The 19,604-nt window shown below is 43.3% G+C and overlaps 1 protein-coding gene across 1 annotated transcript; it reads right to left on the reverse strand.

Annotated features, from left to right (window-relative positions):
• Positions 1 to 3,894: 3,894 nt before the first annotated feature.
• On the reverse strand, positions 3,895 to 13,750 carry LOC119442911 (TM2 domain-containing protein 3). The gene is made up of 6 exons (XM_037707975.2): positions 13,599 to 13,750; positions 13,289 to 13,436; positions 13,021 to 13,195; positions 11,143 to 11,305; positions 9,084 to 9,159; positions 3,895 to 7,952 (listed from the first exon to the last, which is right to left on the reverse strand). The coding sequence occupies exons 1-6, from the start codon at positions 13,705 to 13,707 to the stop codon at positions 7,784 to 7,786; spliced, it is 840 nt and encodes a 279-aa protein (XP_037563903.1). The 5' UTR covers positions 13,708 to 13,750; the 3' UTR covers positions 3,895 to 7,783.
• Between the last annotated feature and the right edge of the window lie 5,854 nt (positions 13,751 to 19,604).

The following is a 19,604-nucleotide window of genomic DNA, read 5'->3' on the forward strand; positions in this document are numbered from 1 at the left end:
TTTCTGTCTAATATGTTTTCTTCTTTTTTTAATCATTTCATCACAGCACTTCTCTGTGCTTCTTCATTGTCATTTCTGAGTGTTCTTTCTAAATTTGCCTTGTGACAGTACATGTACCAACAACCTGCCGTAGAGGTTCATTGGCTCTGGCATCCTACTGCTGAAACCAAGGTCACAGGTTCGACTCCCCACTACCACAGCTACATTTCAATTGGGGGGGAAGGGGGGGTATAAAGTTGTGTACTATGCTTCAGGTGCATGTTAGAGAACCTGAGGTGGTTGAAATTATTCTGGAGGCTTCCCACTACGGCATCTCTCATAGGCTGTGTATGGCTTTGCAACATTTAACATCATATTTTTAATACGTCAACTTTCGGAAGGTATAGCAGCCTGTAGCTGTAAGGTCAATCATACTATATTACATAGCATACAGTAAGGTTGTACAGAGCTCAGATATGTTAACAGGAATGCACGAGTGCCATCCCAAGGCACAAGTCAAGGCACAGTGCACTCTGTTGGTCAATTATCACAACAGGCAGGTGCGGACAATTTATTTTGGCCACACTGTGCGATGATGCTTGCCGTACTGCAATAGTTTTGCATCTGTTTTCTTTTATTTTCTTTGATCTGAAAATGAGAAAACAAGAAAGAAAGAAAGAAAGAAAAGTCGCAGTTTCGCCCGAAAGGTGAAGCATCGATTGCGATTTCAAATTCGTGGACAGCTATACGATGTAAGGATAGTAGTTTTATCGGCCATTGAAACTTGTCAGCATTTGCTTACGAACTAGATTAACAAGCATGGTGTCACGCGTGGACAAACGCGAACACATCTCACTCAATGACCGCACATACTCGCTGTCAAAACGCTGGAGTGAGGTAGTGTGGCAGCGGCAGCGAGCGAATTGACCTTCATGCTGCCTCTCACTTCAACGCAAACTAAGAGCACTCGGTGCACTCTATCCCCATTGCAGATAGCTTTCAAGATAGGAACCATGTGGCTGTGCCATACGCAGTTGCCGCCAGAGTGCCTCGGCATACCGCGTGACTGAGCGAACGAGCTCAGCGAAAGATGAAAGAGTGAACGCGGAGTGCAGTGGGAGATAAAAGACAGCGATACCGAAGAGAGCGCGAGGAGAAAAGCGGAGGAGGAGGCTACAGTGAAAGTATGTGTTGGAAAGCGGAGGAGGAAAGCAGAGTGCTGCACAAGACTACGAGATGGCGCCATAGTACTGGAGCGCAGCTCTTAGCCGCCTGTTCTAGGGTTGAGCGTCGCCGTCTTTTGTGCCACTGTTCACGCGTTCATCGTCTTGGTCTTCCACAGCTGGCTCCGGTGCGGCTCATCATGCCAGTATTCCCATACTGCCCCTTCCTTTGCGAAGGCGCTGGCGGCACTGGCCCACTGCCAGTTGATACGGTGATTTCTGTCTCAATTCTTTGCCTCTATTGACCCTTTTCGCGGCGATCCCGTGGGCGCTGCCATATTTGATCACGTGGTGACGCGTCCATTGCTTGCCTCAACTGCCTCCGTTGCCTCCTTGTTTACAATGGAAGTGTATGACGCCGGCGCGGCTTAGGAAATCTCTGTTGTCGGAGATATCGTAGACGGTGACTAGGTGGACGACAGAAAGCTTTGATCACAGCTTCGGAGAACATGCAAAAGCGCTTTCGAAGCCGATTAAGCTATGTCCAAACGGCGCAAGCAGCGTAGATGGTGCTTGTTCTAAAAGTGGGGCTAAATATGTATTCCAAGCTATCCAAGCTTTCCGATTATGAATTCAGTCAGGATTAGTGTGTTTTGCTTTTTGTTCTTTATTCGGCAAATATTTTGAAGCAGTGGCTTGTCAGTTTCTGACTCAGTGAAGTTCCTCGGTGCGGCCACTATCTGATTATTTTCTGCCTAATCGCTCGCGGGTGTGCTCAGTTCCGATAGACTTGTTCTTGCTGTGCACAAGGCTTGAAACGTAGCTGTTTTGTACATTGTAATACCTTGTAGCAAATATATATTACGGCTAGTAAGTCGCTTACTCTTGTGGACCGTTACGAAACATTCAGCTTCGACCATTCGTGCGCCATAGGTGTGGTCCGTTATTTATTGTGCGTATACAGTGCGCATATATTCAAGTGTGCGCCCATTCACTTATTCTTGATATGTCAGCGATAGAGTGGGCGTAAGTTTTCCTGCCATTTGGGACAGATGTGTATAGATAACGTGCGCGAAACTTACTATGACAAGAAGCGGCGCTACTCCCACTGTCATTGTTTAACGAGTGGTACTCACTCTTGCCGACGTTCTGGGGATGAAGCCCTTTCTTTGAAGGTTAGCGATACAAGGCTGGCGGATGAGCAAATTTCTGTATCCTGGAGGAAAGCCGTGCATCTCGGAAGTGCCGGTAACATGTTCGGACAGTTGCAGCAGCGGTGCGAACTTGGCCGCACAAATTCATTCCATTCCATAACATGCCAGTCACTATTTTTGCAGCCAACTACTGCACACGTATTCAATCCGCATGATTCAATCTAGCATGATAAGAGCACAGTGTGTTAGCGAAAACTCGGTTGCATTTCCGACAGCTGATCGCACAGAAGCAAAGTAGAAGTGGGAATGGTTTCGTATTCGTGCGCGGTCGCTGAGGAGACGTATGGCGCGCCGCCGTGAGCGCCATCTCGTTTCTCTAAAACAAACTGCTCCGCGAAAAGGGTCAATATATTGCAAAATGAAAACATGTATACAGCTGCACTCAAATTTCGGGTTATGGAGTATCGTAATTGTCGGTTATTTATTTATTTTTTTTTACACTTTGTTGATAACCACCAGAATGCTGAACTTGCCTTCATTCGTTGTGCCCTCTTCTATGTCATCATCATCTCTCTCATCATCATCTCTTTAGGTCCCCGTTCCCCCTCCCCCTGTGCAGAGTACCAGGCTAGTGTCCTCTACACTCTAAAAAAAGTTTACACCCTTTGGGTCGTGTCTTGTTCCCGAGCAATAATTGTCATCTGTCTTGTCAGCACTTCCTTTCTTTAACGCTGCGAGCCCGGTACTTCCTAGTCACGAATGACTTGCACGTTATCAGCGTGACACAGCATTCTCGGCAGCAAGGTAGCGAACGCCGAGTTATCAAGAAAGGAAACGCAAGCAAGGCAGATGACTATTATTGTTTGGGGACAAGATACAACCCAAAGGTTGTAAACTTTTTTTAGAGTGTAGCTCAGGCCGACCTCTCTGCCCCTTCCTTCAAATAATTTCTCTCTCTCCCAATTCAATGTTCTTCATGGGAGATGGAATGAACTTCCAGAAGGGGTGCTCGACATGTCACCGAAAACAAATATATGTTCATAAAGGTTAATCTGCATGCCCTCATTCCAAATTTATGCTGATATGAGCACTTGAATGCTCAGAGATGTTTCTGCCAAAATGAATGAATCTTTACATTTGAGGAGCATTGATTCCTGGCCAAAATTTGCTTTTGTTAGCCACCCCTACATTCTAATAACAGAGAATTTATGCTGGCAATTCAACCTGAACTCTACATTTCTATTTCTAGAGTTGCACTTGTTTTACACATGATAATTTCATAACTATGAAAAATACTACTAACAACGACTGTTCTTAAACCATTCTGTCTAACGCTAGAATATTTTATTGCCATTTAATTTTCATGTTATTGTGACACAAAGACTTCCTCCTCACACAAAGACTTGCTCCTCACAGGCTATAGTCCTATGATGCTTGATGTACAGGCAATTAAATGCAATTTGAATGACACGTGAACACTTGAGTGTAATTTGCTGGCAGTCCCATCAAACATGGAAGCACTGACATGCACGAAACGAGGCAAGGCAGACAACAGGAAACTTGACATCTGAGAAAGCTAACACACAAAAGATGCAGCATTAAGTTAAGGAAGAGTTTATTTCCAAGCAATCATACAATACTTTGTGTACAATATATACAAAAATTGCTCTGCAACATGCCCAACTCCAACAAACAGTTGTTTACTGAAGCTCTAGTGATCCACCTTCAATTATTTGCAAGCATGTCATGGTATAGACATGCAACCGAGTAACAACACTACTTTGAAAGGAGGCTTTACACAATTAAGATTTCAACCAGAAAAGGCATTGCCTGATGACGCATTTTCTGTGGTAGGCAAATCACTGCAGAGAGCATTCGTTTCACAGTATGCAGCAGCTCTTGCTGCATGTGTGCAGTTCAAATGTGCCTTCATGAACAAAGCTCCATTTAATTCCTCCTGAAGTACTATTGAGAATAACAATAGGATAGTGATGACTATTGTAGCACTCAACAAGTCTGGCATTTTATGAATTCTCTGGCAAACTGTCGAAGCCTTCCCTTAATTCCGACAGCAGGGTTGCCTACGCACAGTTTTTCCCCAAACTCTTAAACGTGACATGAAAGTTAAATTCTGGTCTCCTTTTCTTTGAATATTCCAAAATATGGAGGTGAAATGGAGCGTTTTACTAGAACAAGCAACACGTGCAGCAGCAGAATTCATAGCAGCAAAAAAAGAAAAGCCTGTACAGTGGAATCTCGTGGATACGATCTTCATGGGAGCCAGAAAACAAAGCGTACCATCCGACAATCTTATTATTCAATGTACGAGGAACGTTTCGAAAGTAAGTTTGGTCATTTTTTTTAAAGAGAACATGGTAGACCATGTGAAACAAAAAATCGCCTATAAGAATCCATGCCAGTTGCTCATTCAACAATGGAAGGAGCGCCAGTGGAGGAGGAATGACGCATGTGCAGAGCGCCGAAGAAGAGAGAGTAGCAGCAGACCGGTGTGCCCGAGGTTATTCGAGTACAAATCGCTGATGTGTCACTCAGTGACTGAATCACTGAGTCAGATGTGTGCTGACAATGTGGTCGCCAATGGAAGTGCGTGCTGTTATCCGGTATGAATGGGCACGTGGGACTAGTGTGTCCATCATCCATGAACGCCTACAGATCGTGTATGGTGAAGAGGTCATGTCTCGTCAAACGGTTGGTCGCTGGTGTTGCATGTTCAGTGAAGGATGGCAGAGTGTGGAGGATGAAGGTCGAAGTGAGTGACCCTCCAAATCCACGAATGAAAACAACATTACTAGAGTACAGGACAAGCCGCACTCTCGGGACGTCGCTTCCGAAACAATGCCGACGTGGAACAAGCTGTGCGACAATTCCTTGCATCACAGGGCACCGAGTTTTACCTGAGTGGTTTCTTCCAACTGATTGCACACTACGACAAATGTATCAATGTCGATGGCGACTATGTCGGAAAAATAGTGCAACGTGTATAGTTCCTGATGTCATGGTGTATTTCTATTCGGCAATAATGTTTCTGCGTGAAAATAAAAGATGAAACTTGCTTTCGGAACGTCCCTCGTATTATCCAACTAAACTGTATTATCGGGAAAAGAAAAAAAAAATGCATTAGCCTGAAAAACGTATTATGCAGAATTGTATCAATGCGATTCCACTGTAATGTGCTTTTCCTTACGCTGATGATAGTATTATGCTATTTGGAGTAAGATTACAAAACCACATTGTGATCTTACTGCAGTGTTGTGGAGTGATTTATGCTGTTTTGGTGTCCAAAATACACCAGACATTTTGTCACCCATTGCTTTCGGTGGCCCCTGTTCTGTGTCAACTACCCTGGAAAGCTGCCATAAACATGTTTTCTGTTCGCTCGACTACACCTCCATTTCATGCTCCAAGTTTAATTTACTGGACCAAGCTTGCCTAGTGCACTCTAGGTTGTGTGCAGCACATTCTGCTTGTCCCATTACAAGTGATGACAGTGCAGTATGCCAAAATCATGGGCTTCGAGATTCTGGTGGACTGGGCTGTTGCAACAGTGGAATGCAACAATCCCAGAGGCCATGCAAATCCTATGCACATGCAGAACTTTGTTGCACTTTTACGATGTTGGACAGCACTTAATAAGATTCTCACACGGCTTCCTTACCTGCCTTACTACAGGAGCAAGCCATGACGCAATCATTCATTACGCCAGAGGTGTTACTATGCTCATTTTGCATTCTTTTCAACATGGCCTCCCACTAGTTTCCATTACTCTGAGGGAACCGTTATTGGGGAGGGCTGGAGCTGTGTGTACAACACCTATTTACAGGCCACGTATATTGGGCATGTTCCGCGACTGACCGTCTGCTTGTTTCCCCAAACTGATCTGATCACATTAACCCTGTGTGGATCACAAAGCTTTAGCCAAGGAGGCTGAATCCTTGAGAGGTTATTACCTTTGGTGACACTCTCACTTGTATGTGATGTACACCCGACAGAAAATGTGTACAGCCAGGCATCAAAGGTTCACAAAGCATTGGTTCAGTGAAAATGTTGAATTTCCCAGCAGTTTGTGCTAGCAGCCAGTAAAACCACACAATGCTATGTCGAAGCGTGTATGCATTTGGGTTCATGACTTGTGCAGAAATAGTGCAAAAGAACAGGATGCAAGGAAGAGACGTTTATGCTGTTTCTTCTAAAGGCCATGTTGTTCACACGTACAGTTGAACCTTGCTATAACACGGATATAACGAAATATCTAATATAATGGAGCAAATATAGCATTTGGTTGGCGATTCTTTATTTCAATGGAGTATTATCCTGCTCTAACTGAAATCGAAAATGCAGGATCGGACACGGTATCAGTTATACACTGAGGAAACTTAATCGCTTGCCCGTGCGGCGGTGCAACGCACATTTATTTGGTGCAGAGCACGGTGCATTCATGGTGGTGCAGAGCACGTGTACATAATTTATTGTTGTTCCTGTGTCTTGTATCGGCACAGCAAGGTGTCGACAGGTCATCAAAAATCTGCAGGACCTGCTGCTGGCCCATCGGAGGCACCCCACTTGTGCTTCTTTTACATAGACCTGATAGGAATACTTTTTTCATCAATACTTGTGTGCACGCTTATAATGAATATCGGATATGAGGAAGGTATTTTCGTGTCCGATGCAACTTCGTTATAGTGAGGTTCAACTGTATCACAATAGGCTGGAAATCCGAATGCAGTACCAGGTGGCATGTTCAGACTGCCAAAACATTCACCTTTTCCGTGGTTCAATGCCAACTGTGCATCCCAGCCGCCTGTTTTTTTTGCCGTCTGACCAATTGGCACACACTGGAAGTGATTGACCAAGAATGCACTGCCAGAAAACAGTCAGGGAAAATATCCAACCGCAGAACATGGTAAAATTTCTCACAAAAATGCTATAAACTGCTTGAAGCATTACAGCACCGAACTGTATGTTTGTCTTCCCTGACACCTGCTCGATAGTATCCTCACCGGGGTTTGCTTCCTTTGTAAGCAATGCTGCGAGGTCCTTGCATACCACTGTGCTTTTGAAGATATGGCATCAACCGTGGTTCTGTACTCGCCTAGCAAATCGCCAAAACTTACATGCAGCTTTCGTTTAAAAAACAAAACAAAAAAAGCTTTATGTAGTGAAGATGGTTCAAGTAAAATGTTGTGGGTTTAGAGAAATGAACCAACGTCACCTGGTGATTCAGAGGAGGGTAACAAGTCTGGCTTTTTGTCACAAACCTCACTGCACACATTTTTCTGGGCCGGAATGTAGGCACCCAGAGATCAGGCCTTTTGTTTGTTGCGCTGTCACTATAAGTGGGATGGAGGGGGGGAGATTTTCCTGCTGCAACTCTACCCAGAGCTATTTGGCACACCTGCAGCTGGCATAAGCGCATCAGCCCCTTCTGAGTGCACTGTAACAAATCCCGTAACCGACTAGAATGCCCCATCACGAAATGTAAAGGGAACCATCAGCAGGCCCCAAATAGCCTGCAGCCACGAGGACGACATCGACCAGCGTCCAGACACCGAGACCACCAAAGCTGAAGAGCTTGCCAATGCCCTCTTGCCACATGCCCAGGTAGAACCGGTCTGCTCCAAAGCCACCAAGCACAATGCTGCAATGTCAATACAAACTGGTCAGAACCCACTGTACAAACTTTAAAGTTTCATCAACAGCGCAAGGACACCAGAGGGGACAGAAGAGTGAACGGAACGGTCCTTGTACTGTTAATCAAACTTTTTTTATTTATTTTATTTGATACATATTGCCGGCCTTAGTGTCAGGTCTTGGGCAGGAGTGGGTATACAAAACGATACATTTGTATAATGATGGCACTAAACAATACAAGAATACACCTGAAAGATTGCCGTATATAGCATTTTAATGCTGTTTTACAACAAGCATGTCTTACCAACAAGCCCAATCTTACACCCTTCTATGTACAAAACTGCAATGAACCTTACAAACACCACACAGTACTGTTTTGTTCACAATTGATTGCCTCAGTTCTGCTTAGCTTTGGTTTGTGTTGGGCGACAAGCTTATGTAATGTATGTGTCGCAAGCTGTATTGCATGAGGATCCCAGATGCATGGCTTGCCCTATATTCTGCATTCTTTTTTCATGAGATCGAGTGCATTAATTAACAAAGTTGAAGGGACCCAAGAATTATTGCATTAAACCAAGAGCTTCATTAAATAAAAAATACTGAAAGTGCTCATGCACGGGTAACACAGTATTATTCAAGAGCCATAATAAAAAGCAATTTTTGCTTGCGGGGCTATTGCTGGACTAATGAATTGCTGCACTGAGAAGATAACAATAAAATATGTGAAAAAAAAAATCTTGGGGTATTTTGAACACACTTTACCCACACTTTCCCTCAGAACTTGGTTAATTCGGACAAGACACTGAAGTTCACTTCCTTGCTCTGAAGTTTTCAACACATTAGGCTCCACAAATTTGTGTTGGGGAATTAAGAGCACTTAATTAAATAGAATTATTTTGTAAAATTGGGTTTAATTAAATAAAGGTGTGACTGTATTGTTGTTGCCATGTTTAAAGAGGAGGGCAACAAACGTGGGAGAGCCATGGCTAGATGATAGCTCTTGCAAATTTACGTGCAGAATAGCTGATGAGTAGAATCAAATCACAAGCGCAGGTCAGAAGTGTGAACAAGTGTGTGTGCATCAATTTCATGGCAATTAAGCACATTAAAATAAAGTGTGCTACAAAAGTATACATACCTGAGTACTAGGGCTGTCCACCAGCTGTAGCCCCTGGTCCAATTGCAGAGCAGGTTCTTGTGGAATTGCCTCCTACCTGAAAATGAACAAGGTTTTTGTAACACAGCAGTCTAGTATGTATTGACTGCTCTCTAATGGTAAAGCTCTCACTAGAAGAAATCTTTTTTTTCAATTGGCTGAAAAATTTCTTGCTAAGTATACTACTTCTGACATTGCTTGACAATGAATTATCATGGGTGGTAATCACATGGTTTCTTACAAGCAAAAGCTTTACCAATAGCAGAATTATGTCCCGTATTCAACATGTCATGAATAAACAAAAGTTGACAGTCACTTTAGCATACACTAAAGAGGATGAAGGTGAATGTCTGCGCACTCATGAGACATTAATTAAATTACTTGACATTCTCATTCAAATGCATTGTTAGTTCCTAAGGTTGAGGGTTTGACTCCCACCAAAGGTCGTAGGTTCGAGTGCCTTAATTAACTTTGTCCTAATTAACACCAAAGATTCTGGGTCCAACACCCACCAAAGATTCGAGTGCCTTAATGAACTCTCTTAATTAACTGTGGCATAATTAGCTTTGCCTCAATTAACACCAAAGGCCGTGGGTTCAAGTGCCTTAATTAACTCTACAATACAGTAGTATTGCTATGTTAGCAAGCCTTGTTACTGTTTTCTTTTTCTTTTACACGTGAATTTTGCTTGATTTATTCCACATCTTCCTTATTCTATTATTTTCCGCATTTTGCAGTGGTCGCTCGTTCATCAACTTCTGGTATTTGTCGATTTTGTTTTTTTTCCCCCTCTTGCGAGAATGGTTGCAAGTGCTCATATATGCGTATTACTTTTGTTCCTGGTGCCTTAAACCGTGTGATACTAATCTAATGTTTGTTAAGCTGTATTTCTTCAGTGTACCTTCTATTAATCTTATTTAGGTCATCGCTTTCATTTCTTTTTCTGATCATTGCATTTGTTGGATTGCTTTTGTATTTCTTTTTCATGTGTGTGTATATATATACATACGTGTATATGTAAATATTTATGTATTCTGCCCCTCCTGCTTGGGCCCCCATTTGGGCCTGCTGTATTGAATAAATAAATAAATAAATAAATAAAAATAATTAGCTGTGTCTTATTTGACACCAAAGGTCATGGGCTTAACTTCGCACCAAAGGGTTCAAATGCCTTAACTCTACCTTAATTAACTTAGCCCTAATTAACATCTTAGGTCACTCCCACCAAAGAGTTTGAGTGCCTTAATTACCTCTATTTTAATTAACTTCGCCTTAAGTAATACCAAATGTCGTGGGTTCAAATGCCTTAATTAACTGCACCTTAATTAAAGTAGAGTTAAATAAGGCACTCGAACCCACAACCTTTGTTGGTGTACCATGAATTTTGGTGCCGTAATGCCGGACTGTCAGATTTTTCAACCCATGAGCCATCTAAGGCTTTCGCCTTAATAAACAGACTCACTTTCATGAATAACTTCTCTTTTGTGCAACATGACAACCTGTATGACATGTCACTGAAGTGATGGGCATTTTGCCCACTCGCCACCACGGTGTAGTGGCTTTGGCATTGCACTGCTAAGCTCAAAGGCGTGGGATCAAATCCTGGCTGTGGCAGCCGCATTTTGATGGGGGAAAAATGCAAAACAGATGTTTACCATGAATTGCAGGCACGTTAAAGAACCCGAAAGGGTCAAAATTGATCCTGAGTCCTCCACTGCGGCATGCCTCATAATCATAATATTTTTTTTTTCTGGGGAAGGGCACCACAATTAAACCCCACAATTAAATTTTTTAATAGCACCCACTGGCTTAGGCATTGAATGTCCACCAAAATTGATCCAGAACATAGCCCGAAGTCTAGTTCTTGTGATTGTACAATATGCTGGCTTCCTTGGCTAATAATTAACCTCTTGGCTTTCTCGGTACAACTTGGCCGGGGTGAGTGGTGGTGGTAGTGTGGCGGTGGTGCTGCTTAAAACAGCAGCCCCATAAGCGTCAACAAAAGGCCCCTTAATGCAAAACCCTCTGTGCAGCTCCTTACCAAGACAGAGAACATCAGGCCGGACGTTGCACGTTGCAATGTAGCGCTGACGTGGAGCACTGTTTACCTGGCAGGTGCTGTTGTGGTCACAGGTGTGCTCACTGTTTGCTGTCTGATAGCAGTAGCGGCAGATCATCTTTCGCTCAAAGGCACCAGACTTGTCCTGCATGTTATTGCAATCAATTGCACCATGGTTCCTGTACGTGATACGTCGAGCGCAAGCCTTTCTTGTGCAAAAATTGCATGGAAAGAGCTCAAAGAAGCAGTTTCTAAACACTAACGAAATGGCAAGTGAGTTTAGAATTACTATCTTTTATTTGTTTGCTGTATTACAACTTAAGTGCCATTAGTGACCATTCTGTTAACATTATGCAAACTGAATGAGAAAGCATGGCAGCATGCATCATTTCTTTTATTTCTTGCACATATTTAATAATGAAACAATGTGTGTGCTAGACGTGTTTGTATGCGCCAGTTAGTGCTTGGCGAGAGCAGATAGTTAAGCATAAGTATAGACAAGAATAGACTTGATACGCACAAGTGCTAAATTCTAAGTGAAATTTAAGAGTGATGACAATAGGCCTATGCACTCAGTAAAGATGATGTTTCAATGGGACGATGTTCTTCAGGCATATGACTACACGAACATTAACGGTAACTGTTATGTCAAGTCATGTCCATTTGTGGTTTGCAACATGCTGGGGGGGTGAGGTCTGTTACTTTGCCTGTGCAAAATGGATGGTAGACAGCAGACAAAACTGAAGCTTAAAATGAAAGTGTAAGTTTCGTGAAAATTGAGAACAACTTTGGAGAATCATTGCCAACAATCTTCATTTTCCTTGGTTTCATTTTGCACATCAACATTATTTAACATAGCAGGCTTACATTGTAAGGACTATACTGTACACCATACATCCCTTAATTGGACACTCTAATGACACTGGGATAATCACACAGGTTCCATTACACAGAGAACAAGATTAAACAGTCAGGCCTCATGTCTGTAAGCATTTAGAGTAGGCACTCTATATATACTGGTGTGAAGCTTTGTGCAGTGAACGTGTCAGACACTAATCATGATAAGCCTAAGCACATCTACGTGAAACAAGAAGCCATAGCAACTATTACTGCAAAATGTGAAGGTAGAAAAAAAAAAAAAAATTCTAGCACCACAGAACCACAAGTGGTCATAGTACCTGTGCGACCAAACAAATGTTCTTTGACAAGTGTCCATAAAAGCTGCTTCCGGTTCCTTCTTTAAAGGAACGGCTTTCTCGGACAGTGACCAAAGCTGGTGGTTCGGCCACGCATGATGTTGCTTTTATTGTTCTGAAAAATTTTCTCACACTTTCACTTGAAACTTGGGGCTCTTGAGCGTCAAACTTTTTTTCTCGTCTGCTTCTATGTTAAGGACATACCATCTACAGTCAAAGAAATAATTTTTGATTACTTTTCTAAATAAACTCTAACAGCATGATAAATATATATATATTTTTCAGGCACAATGCATGTCAGACTTGGGGGAGCGTGTTGCTAGCATTTCAGTACAGAAATTTACCGCTCAGATTACATACGAGGGCCTGAACACCAGACTTTTCTAACAGCTAACAGTTCCGTGCACAATATGGGCCACTTCTAAGAAAGAAAACACATGAAATGTGGAAATATATTTCGCTTAAGTTTAGCCTGTGCTGCACGCAGTAATCTCAAACTGTACTCGGATGAGATGCAATTTGTAAATGCACCGATTTCAATTCTGAGCTGCATCGGCCTTTTGTTTTTCGTAAGCAGCTAATGTTCACCGTTCCGTTCGGTCGAATATATCATTGAGAAGAAAAGGAAAACAGAAACTGGCCTCGTGCTCGCGGTATCACTCACAATGCACTTGATTCCCGGCTTGGGCTGGCACATAACGGTGACTTCATCACCATAAACGCAAGAGTAGTTGAACTTGCACGTAAGACACTCGGCGTTGAGCCTGTTGCAAGGCACGTCCGATGGGCAGCTCTCGTGGCCAGCATCTCGAACCAGGGGCCTCGCCTGGAGCTGCTGCCTGTTGTAGAAACATTACAGAATCACTACCAAATAGGACAGGGCGCTAAGGTAAGAAACCAGAAAGGAACAGTAATCACTTCGCGACACTAACTGGGGAATATCTCCGACGCTGTAGATCAAGTCTGCCTTGCTTCGGTAAACACGAGAAACTGTGCTTTCGTTTGCGAAAATCAGGTGATGAACGTTTTCACTGGAAGGGTGCCTCAGGACGTGAGATTCAGCGCTGGACAGCTCCGCTCCTGCAGTTAACAAGAGAGCAAAGAAGCGGTCTTGAGACTGGAGACATTTGGAAACGGTGTCTGTAACATATTCTACGTCAGCTACAAAAACACTAAGCTATGGCTATTAGAATCGCTGAACGTAGGCCTGTTTGGCTAAAGGCTGCAATGACGCGTTCTTACCATTGTGTACAGATCCACTGCAGACGCAGAAGGAAAGAACAACGAAAGAGAAAGTGAAAATAGCTTGAGGTCCTCGATGTAAAAGTTTCGCGACATCCAAACCCACCATTATTGTTGTCCCACAGTGATGCCAGAGCTGGCCAGGGCTTGATTCGAAAACCGCTAAATAATGAAACGTAAACGTGGTGTTTAAATTTCTTCTCCGAATTAAGTGTTACTTATTACCTTCATGAAAATACATTGAACAATTTGTGTTGATAATAAATTGCGCAGAAATGACTTGCGATTTTCTTCGTGATTTTAGGTTTCGTTTTCATTACGAGCGAAGTGGCGGCGCGTTGCGGAGTTTTTTTCACAGGCGTTTCCAGCATTTCTTGGTGCTTTCCTCGTAGAAGAATGCACGGTATTCTCTGACGTACTCCATCGGACTTTAGTGAACTACAGTCTTTCTCTTTGATTGCGTGATGCAATTTTTATGTATCCTCCTTGGTATAACTTCATGAAATGTTATATATATATATATATATATATATATATATATATATATATATATATATATATAGGGTGTTTCAGCGAACACTTTCAAAATTTATTTAAGGTTGCCTATGGCAGATAGCCCAATGAGCTGGTATACTCGAAGCGGCGGACATTACTTGCGCAAAAATTGAAATGCATAATCAACTAATTAATAAGAATTCACTAATTAAGTTTTTAACTAATTACCTGATGGCCCATATTGTAATCTACAAATTGTAGCCGTGGAGTTCGCAAGGCGGATCCACTTGGAATGAATTCCCGGGATGACACCGCTTTCGAGATATTAATTCCCGAACTTAGCAAAAAAAAAATGCATTGGCGTTCCAGTTAGTTTCTTAACAAAACGTCGCTTTATGCATTGAAGCACAAAATTAACTGGAACGCCAATGCATTTCTCCATCCTGTAATCTACAATTTGTAGATTACAGATTGTAGATTATATATATATATATATATATATATATATATATATATATATATATATATATATATAAAGATATGATTGTTTTTTTCCTTTCTCAAACTTGATCGTTTCACTGTAAGTTCGAAAACTTGAATGAATGAACGAATGAATAGACATTGGATGAGACTGGTGAATCACACCCAAAAATCAACGACAGCAGGCGTTAACAGTGTACCGGGATTATTATTATTATTATTATTATTATTATTATTATTATTATTATTATTATTATAAAATGCACACTGTTGATGACTGTCGCATCCTGAAGTCGGACCTGTTTTGATGAAAATGCGTGACATGGCGCATTGAGCGAAAAAGCCGGCGTCCGGCGTCAGTAGCAGTGAAGCGGCACCTAAATTCCCATTGAGCGACGCCACAGCATGGACGCGCCTCGACGGAGCAGAGCGGGCGAAAGGGAACACCTGCTGAAGCAGTGGCGCGCCAGGTGTTGCGTGAGGGGAGAGGGCATTGCCGCAACACCAAACTCATTCATGGATATCCTCACCTGCCCCGAACTCCTCGGTTATACCATGTTTCGTATTCCGCTTAAGATCACCAGAGAACACAAACCTTTCTATGTCCCTGCTTTTCATCACCAACACTCGATCGTCCAGAGAATACCGAGTCATCATAGCGCTTATTTTCATGATCTCGATATCTTTCATAAGCCACTGTCATTGGTATTTTCCGATCTTTGCGTTGTTGGGTCCTAGTTTCACACATTATTCGACTGCCTTTCTCCTCCTTTCTTCTTTTGTATTCACATTTCGCTTTTTTGTATGTACACTCTTCTTTTCGATCTTGTTCTTTTTATTCATTGTTTTTTTACTTATATTCCCCTGCCATTTCTTTCTTGTTAATGTATGCGTGCGCCAGCACTGAGAACTTAAGGTTGTTCCTGGGCAAGGTAAATAATTGGTTGATTGATTGATTGATTGATTGAGTGATTGATTGATTGATTGATTATGTGAATTCTGTTCCGTTGTGTAAGTTTTTTGAGACCAATGATCTCGATGTACTCTTTGATGCAACCTTACACTTTTCTGCTCGCACTAAACGCGTTGCAAAACGCGGGGTCTCTTCTCTCACGGTTCTGTTTCAAATTCTCAAATTCAATTTTTATTTCCTGGAGAGGAGGAGCCGGGACAAAAAGCTCCGATGAGCTTGACAGCTAGGGAACCCGACCCTTTTGGTATAACAACAGCAGTGCAGCATACATGCATACAAGATAATAAAAATAAAGCATAAAGCGTGTGCCGAGCTTGCGCTTCGAGCACGCGTTGCGCTTCTTTATTTTTCACTTCGACAGCCGAGAGCGCCGACCAGAGCGCTTCGCATTGCGGCGTCGGTTGGCGCTACAAGCTTAAAGGCATGTATTAAATTGAGAGCCATGCATGGAGAAGATATGGAACTTCTGAGGAGGCTTTGTCTGTTAGAATTTGAGAGAAAGCCAAGCCAAACTGTGTAGTATTTCCTGAGAAAGCTACTGCATATAATTTGTAAAACTACAAAGGGGAAGGGAAGGGGCGCGCGTTTGTGCCACCACGGTGAACACTCGGACGGAACTCTATATAGGATGGTGCGCTTTCTTCGATGCCAAGAAACGCAAACGCATAGATAGCTACTGAAGAATGCTGCACAGAGTTGCCATTCTCTCAGCTTGCGGGCTCTTTAGCACTATGTTAAGACAACGGCAAAGTCTGTTCTGTGTAACGACCCAGACGTCCGTGGACAGAATATAGACAAGGCAGCAATGACATGCACACAGAAAAATGTTTTCGATGGTTCGTTTCAAGAGAGTGCAACAGCACTTAAGATTATGTCCCTTAACAACTAAAAAAGTTGCGATACAAAAGTTGAGCCTCACCAGCCAAGTCCCAATCGCTATGCCATTTCAATCGACGTGAAAGCTCGTTACACTGGTTCTAGATCTATATTCACGTTACTATCTATATTCATGCAATATTTCAATATCGCCGAAACACGATCAGGACGTAATAGAGAGAATAACAACTTTATTTACGGCATAACAAGGTCGTTAAATTAGCTTGCCGGTGGTCCGAAGGGTGGTGGCTAATTGCTTGCCACTACTGTTTCGGCCCAGTTAGTTACCTCTGCCTGAACCTGGTAGTCAGTCGTCGACAGGAGTGATTCCCATATGTCTCGTGGGAGGGAGTTGGCAGTATGGACTGTGGAGGAGGGTTTCCCTCTCATTCCCAGAAAAATTGGGTTTTGGGTAGCCTTCATGCAGTTGGAATGTTGGCAGTTTGCTTGGATTTCATCCGGGTATATATATTGTACAGCCGATGGGGGATGGGGATAGAATCGGTTTGGATTTGTCTCCAGATCGTAGCCCGTTCCCTTGTTAGTTCTGTATGCGGGTTCGCGTATGTGTTGCGATTATCTCTATGATAAGCGGTAATTTCCTTATGTGGTATGTGGTGAAGAAAGGGGTGTGGTAATCCCTTTCTTCGGGAAATCCAGGGTTGAGGAGTCCACCTCCCGGTTGATGAAATGTCGGGCTACCAGGCGGGCCGCCTCATTCCCCAGATTCCCCGCGTGAGCGGGTACCCATACAAGTTGTATCTTATTGTTAGATTTGCTATGTTTTAGGATGTTGGCCGCGATCGGCCCGGTACTGCCCATCATGAAGTTCGTGAGTGCCCTTTTAGAGTCGCTCAAGATGTAATTAGTTGCCTGGGCTGAGATGGCCAGCGCGATGGCGGCTTCTTCTGCCTCTAAGGCAGAGGCTGTTTTTACTGTTGCTGCGGTAATCGGTTCACCGTGACCGGCCACCGCGTGTGTCTAGCAGCGTGAACATACACTACGTTTGGACGATTCTGAGAGGTTTGTGCGAGTTTTTCTGCCCTGGCCTTTCTTCTTTCGTCGTGTATCCCTGCCAGCATATTTTTGGGCAGGGGTTTAATCGTGAGGTGAGCACGAGTTGCCGCTGGTAACTGAACCCTGTTATTGAGTGTGGAACTAGCGCGTCGGCCGAGGCGGCCGAGTATCTGCAAGCCTGCCTTGATGCGCGAAAGCCTTCCCTCTTGGGCCGTAATGCGCCTCTCAATTAATTCCTCCACTGTGTTGTGGATTCCCAAACGTAGTAGTTTGTCTGTGCTTGCGTACCTGGGGAGTCCCAGAGCTCGTTTGCATGCTTGTCTAATGAGAGAGTTTAGTTTTCCCACATCCGCCTTTCTTAGATGGTAGTAGGGGAAACAGTAGACGACTCGACTGGTTACGAAGGGCTGGATTGATCTGCATAAGTCTGGTTCCTTGATCCCTTTGTTTTTAGTTGCCACTCTCCTGAGAAGTCTTGTTGTTTGTTGTACGGTTGCCTGTAGTTTGTTTAAAGCTTCTGTGTTGTGGGTGTTATGCTGGATGAGCATTCCTAATACCCTTATTGTGCGTACACCAGGGACGACGTTTCCGTCTACTGTGATTTTTATTCTGTAGTGCACTTCATTGTACGAGTAGTCATCCTTATTTTTCTTGTTTCTGATTAGTAGGATCTCTTATTTTTTTGGGTGAACGATTAAGGCCCATTTTCTGTAAGTATTCATGTACAGTATCAACTGCTGTTTGCAATGCGTCGCATATTTGAGTCTGAGCCTGTGCAGGTCCATATGGTAATATCATCCGCATACAGTGAGTTCCTGATGTGTGGGATCTGATCCAATAGCGTGGGTAGACCACGCATGGTGATGTTAAAGAATAATGTGTACACGGGGACACGAGGACCTGGGGACACGGGGCACGTCATAAGGAGCCGTGTCAGGACGTAAACGTACCAGCCACGATTTTCAGACATGGTTGCATGCACTTTATGCACTGAGCTTCAGTATTACATTTGCATGCATTGATTTTGACTTTCTACAGCTAGCCTGATTTTAAGTTACGCGGTAAGCATGAAGGACATTTTGTATTTGGTGTATATAGGTTGCGCGCTAACTTAGGACGACGAACGAGGACGAAGAATTAGGGCCATGTGGGGCCATGTGGGGCCGAGAATAATCTTGGAGAGCATTGCAACAACGTCCACAAAAAGAATGATGGCTTTCTTTTTCATAATTATTACAAGTTGTGCAATTGTCGTTGCACAACTTGTAAAACGATTTCGTCGTTGTCGCATATACTAAACAAATTTTAGGACGCGAGAAATATAGTCTGCGCACATTTATCTTGGCGCATTGTTCAGTTCGCTTCTTTCGTGATTGATGCAAGTCCTTTTTTTATGCGACATCTAGTAAGTTCGTTTTTCGTTACTTTTGGTGTATCTCCATATCTCTTCGCGCCTTGTGCCCGCTTGCTGAACATCCACTCAATTTGTCTTGCAGTTCGTGAAGTATACCTAGAGCGAGCACAGTGCCAGTTACCTTCGTGTGAGTAATCAGCCCGGTATGTCCTACACGATACCCTTTGCAAGCTGAATCTATGTCTAACCTCTCTAGCTAAACAACTCTCGAAAATTACCTTAATAACGTACAAAATAAATTGGTGCGAGCTTTGGCAAATGACCTTAAACCCCAACAAATGCAACGTTGTTTCCTTTTCGCGCTTTCGTAATTACGCCCTTCTCTCTACTTGCACGGTCGCAGACGTCCCTGTTGAATCAATTCTAACGTATCAGTATATATTTAGGCATAGCCTTGTCCTATGACATTTCCTGGAATGCGCATGCGACTAACGTAATTTCATCAGCAAATGAGATCTTAGGATTCACGAAACGTGACCTTCGTCATGCTCCGCAACGCGTCCAATGACCCCTGCACAGTGGGGCACCGACGGAGGGGGTGATGGGGGTTCGGGTGTTGTAACCCCCCCTAAAACTGAGTCAACGCCCCCCCCCCCCCCCCCCCCCCCACGCGTCCAGCCCCACTAGTCTAACTTTAACTTGTACCTTTTCAGTGCTCTGTTCACATTGTCATTACAATTCATGAGGTGGCTTGAGGTCGAATTTTCCTGATTAACAAAAACACTCTATCACTTTCTTGTATTTATTCATG

The sequence above is a fragment of the Dermacentor silvarum genome, chromosome 2 (assembly GCF_013339745.2).
Source record: "Dermacentor silvarum isolate Dsil-2018 chromosome 2, BIME_Dsil_1.4, whole genome shotgun sequence".
Classification (NCBI taxonomy): Eukaryota; Metazoa; Arthropoda; class Arachnida; order Ixodida; family Ixodidae; genus Dermacentor; species Dermacentor silvarum.

What these genes read in the sequence shown, in the direction of transcription:
- LOC119442911 (XM_037707975.2), bottom strand. Translation starts at nt 13,707, where the DNA reads ATGGTGGGTTTGGATGTCGCGAAACTTTTACATCGAGGACCTCAAGCT. An exon ending in CAGTGGATCTGTACACAATG is followed by an intron (nt 13,437 to 13,598) that starts GTAAGAACGCGT and finishes TGTTAACTGCAG; the next exon opens with GAGCGGAGCTGTCCAGCGCT. An exon ending in GCCTGATGTTCTCTGTCTTG is followed by an intron (nt 9,160 to 11,142) that starts GTAAGGAGCTGC and finishes GTTCATTTTCAG; the next exon opens with GTAGGAGGCAATTCCACAAG.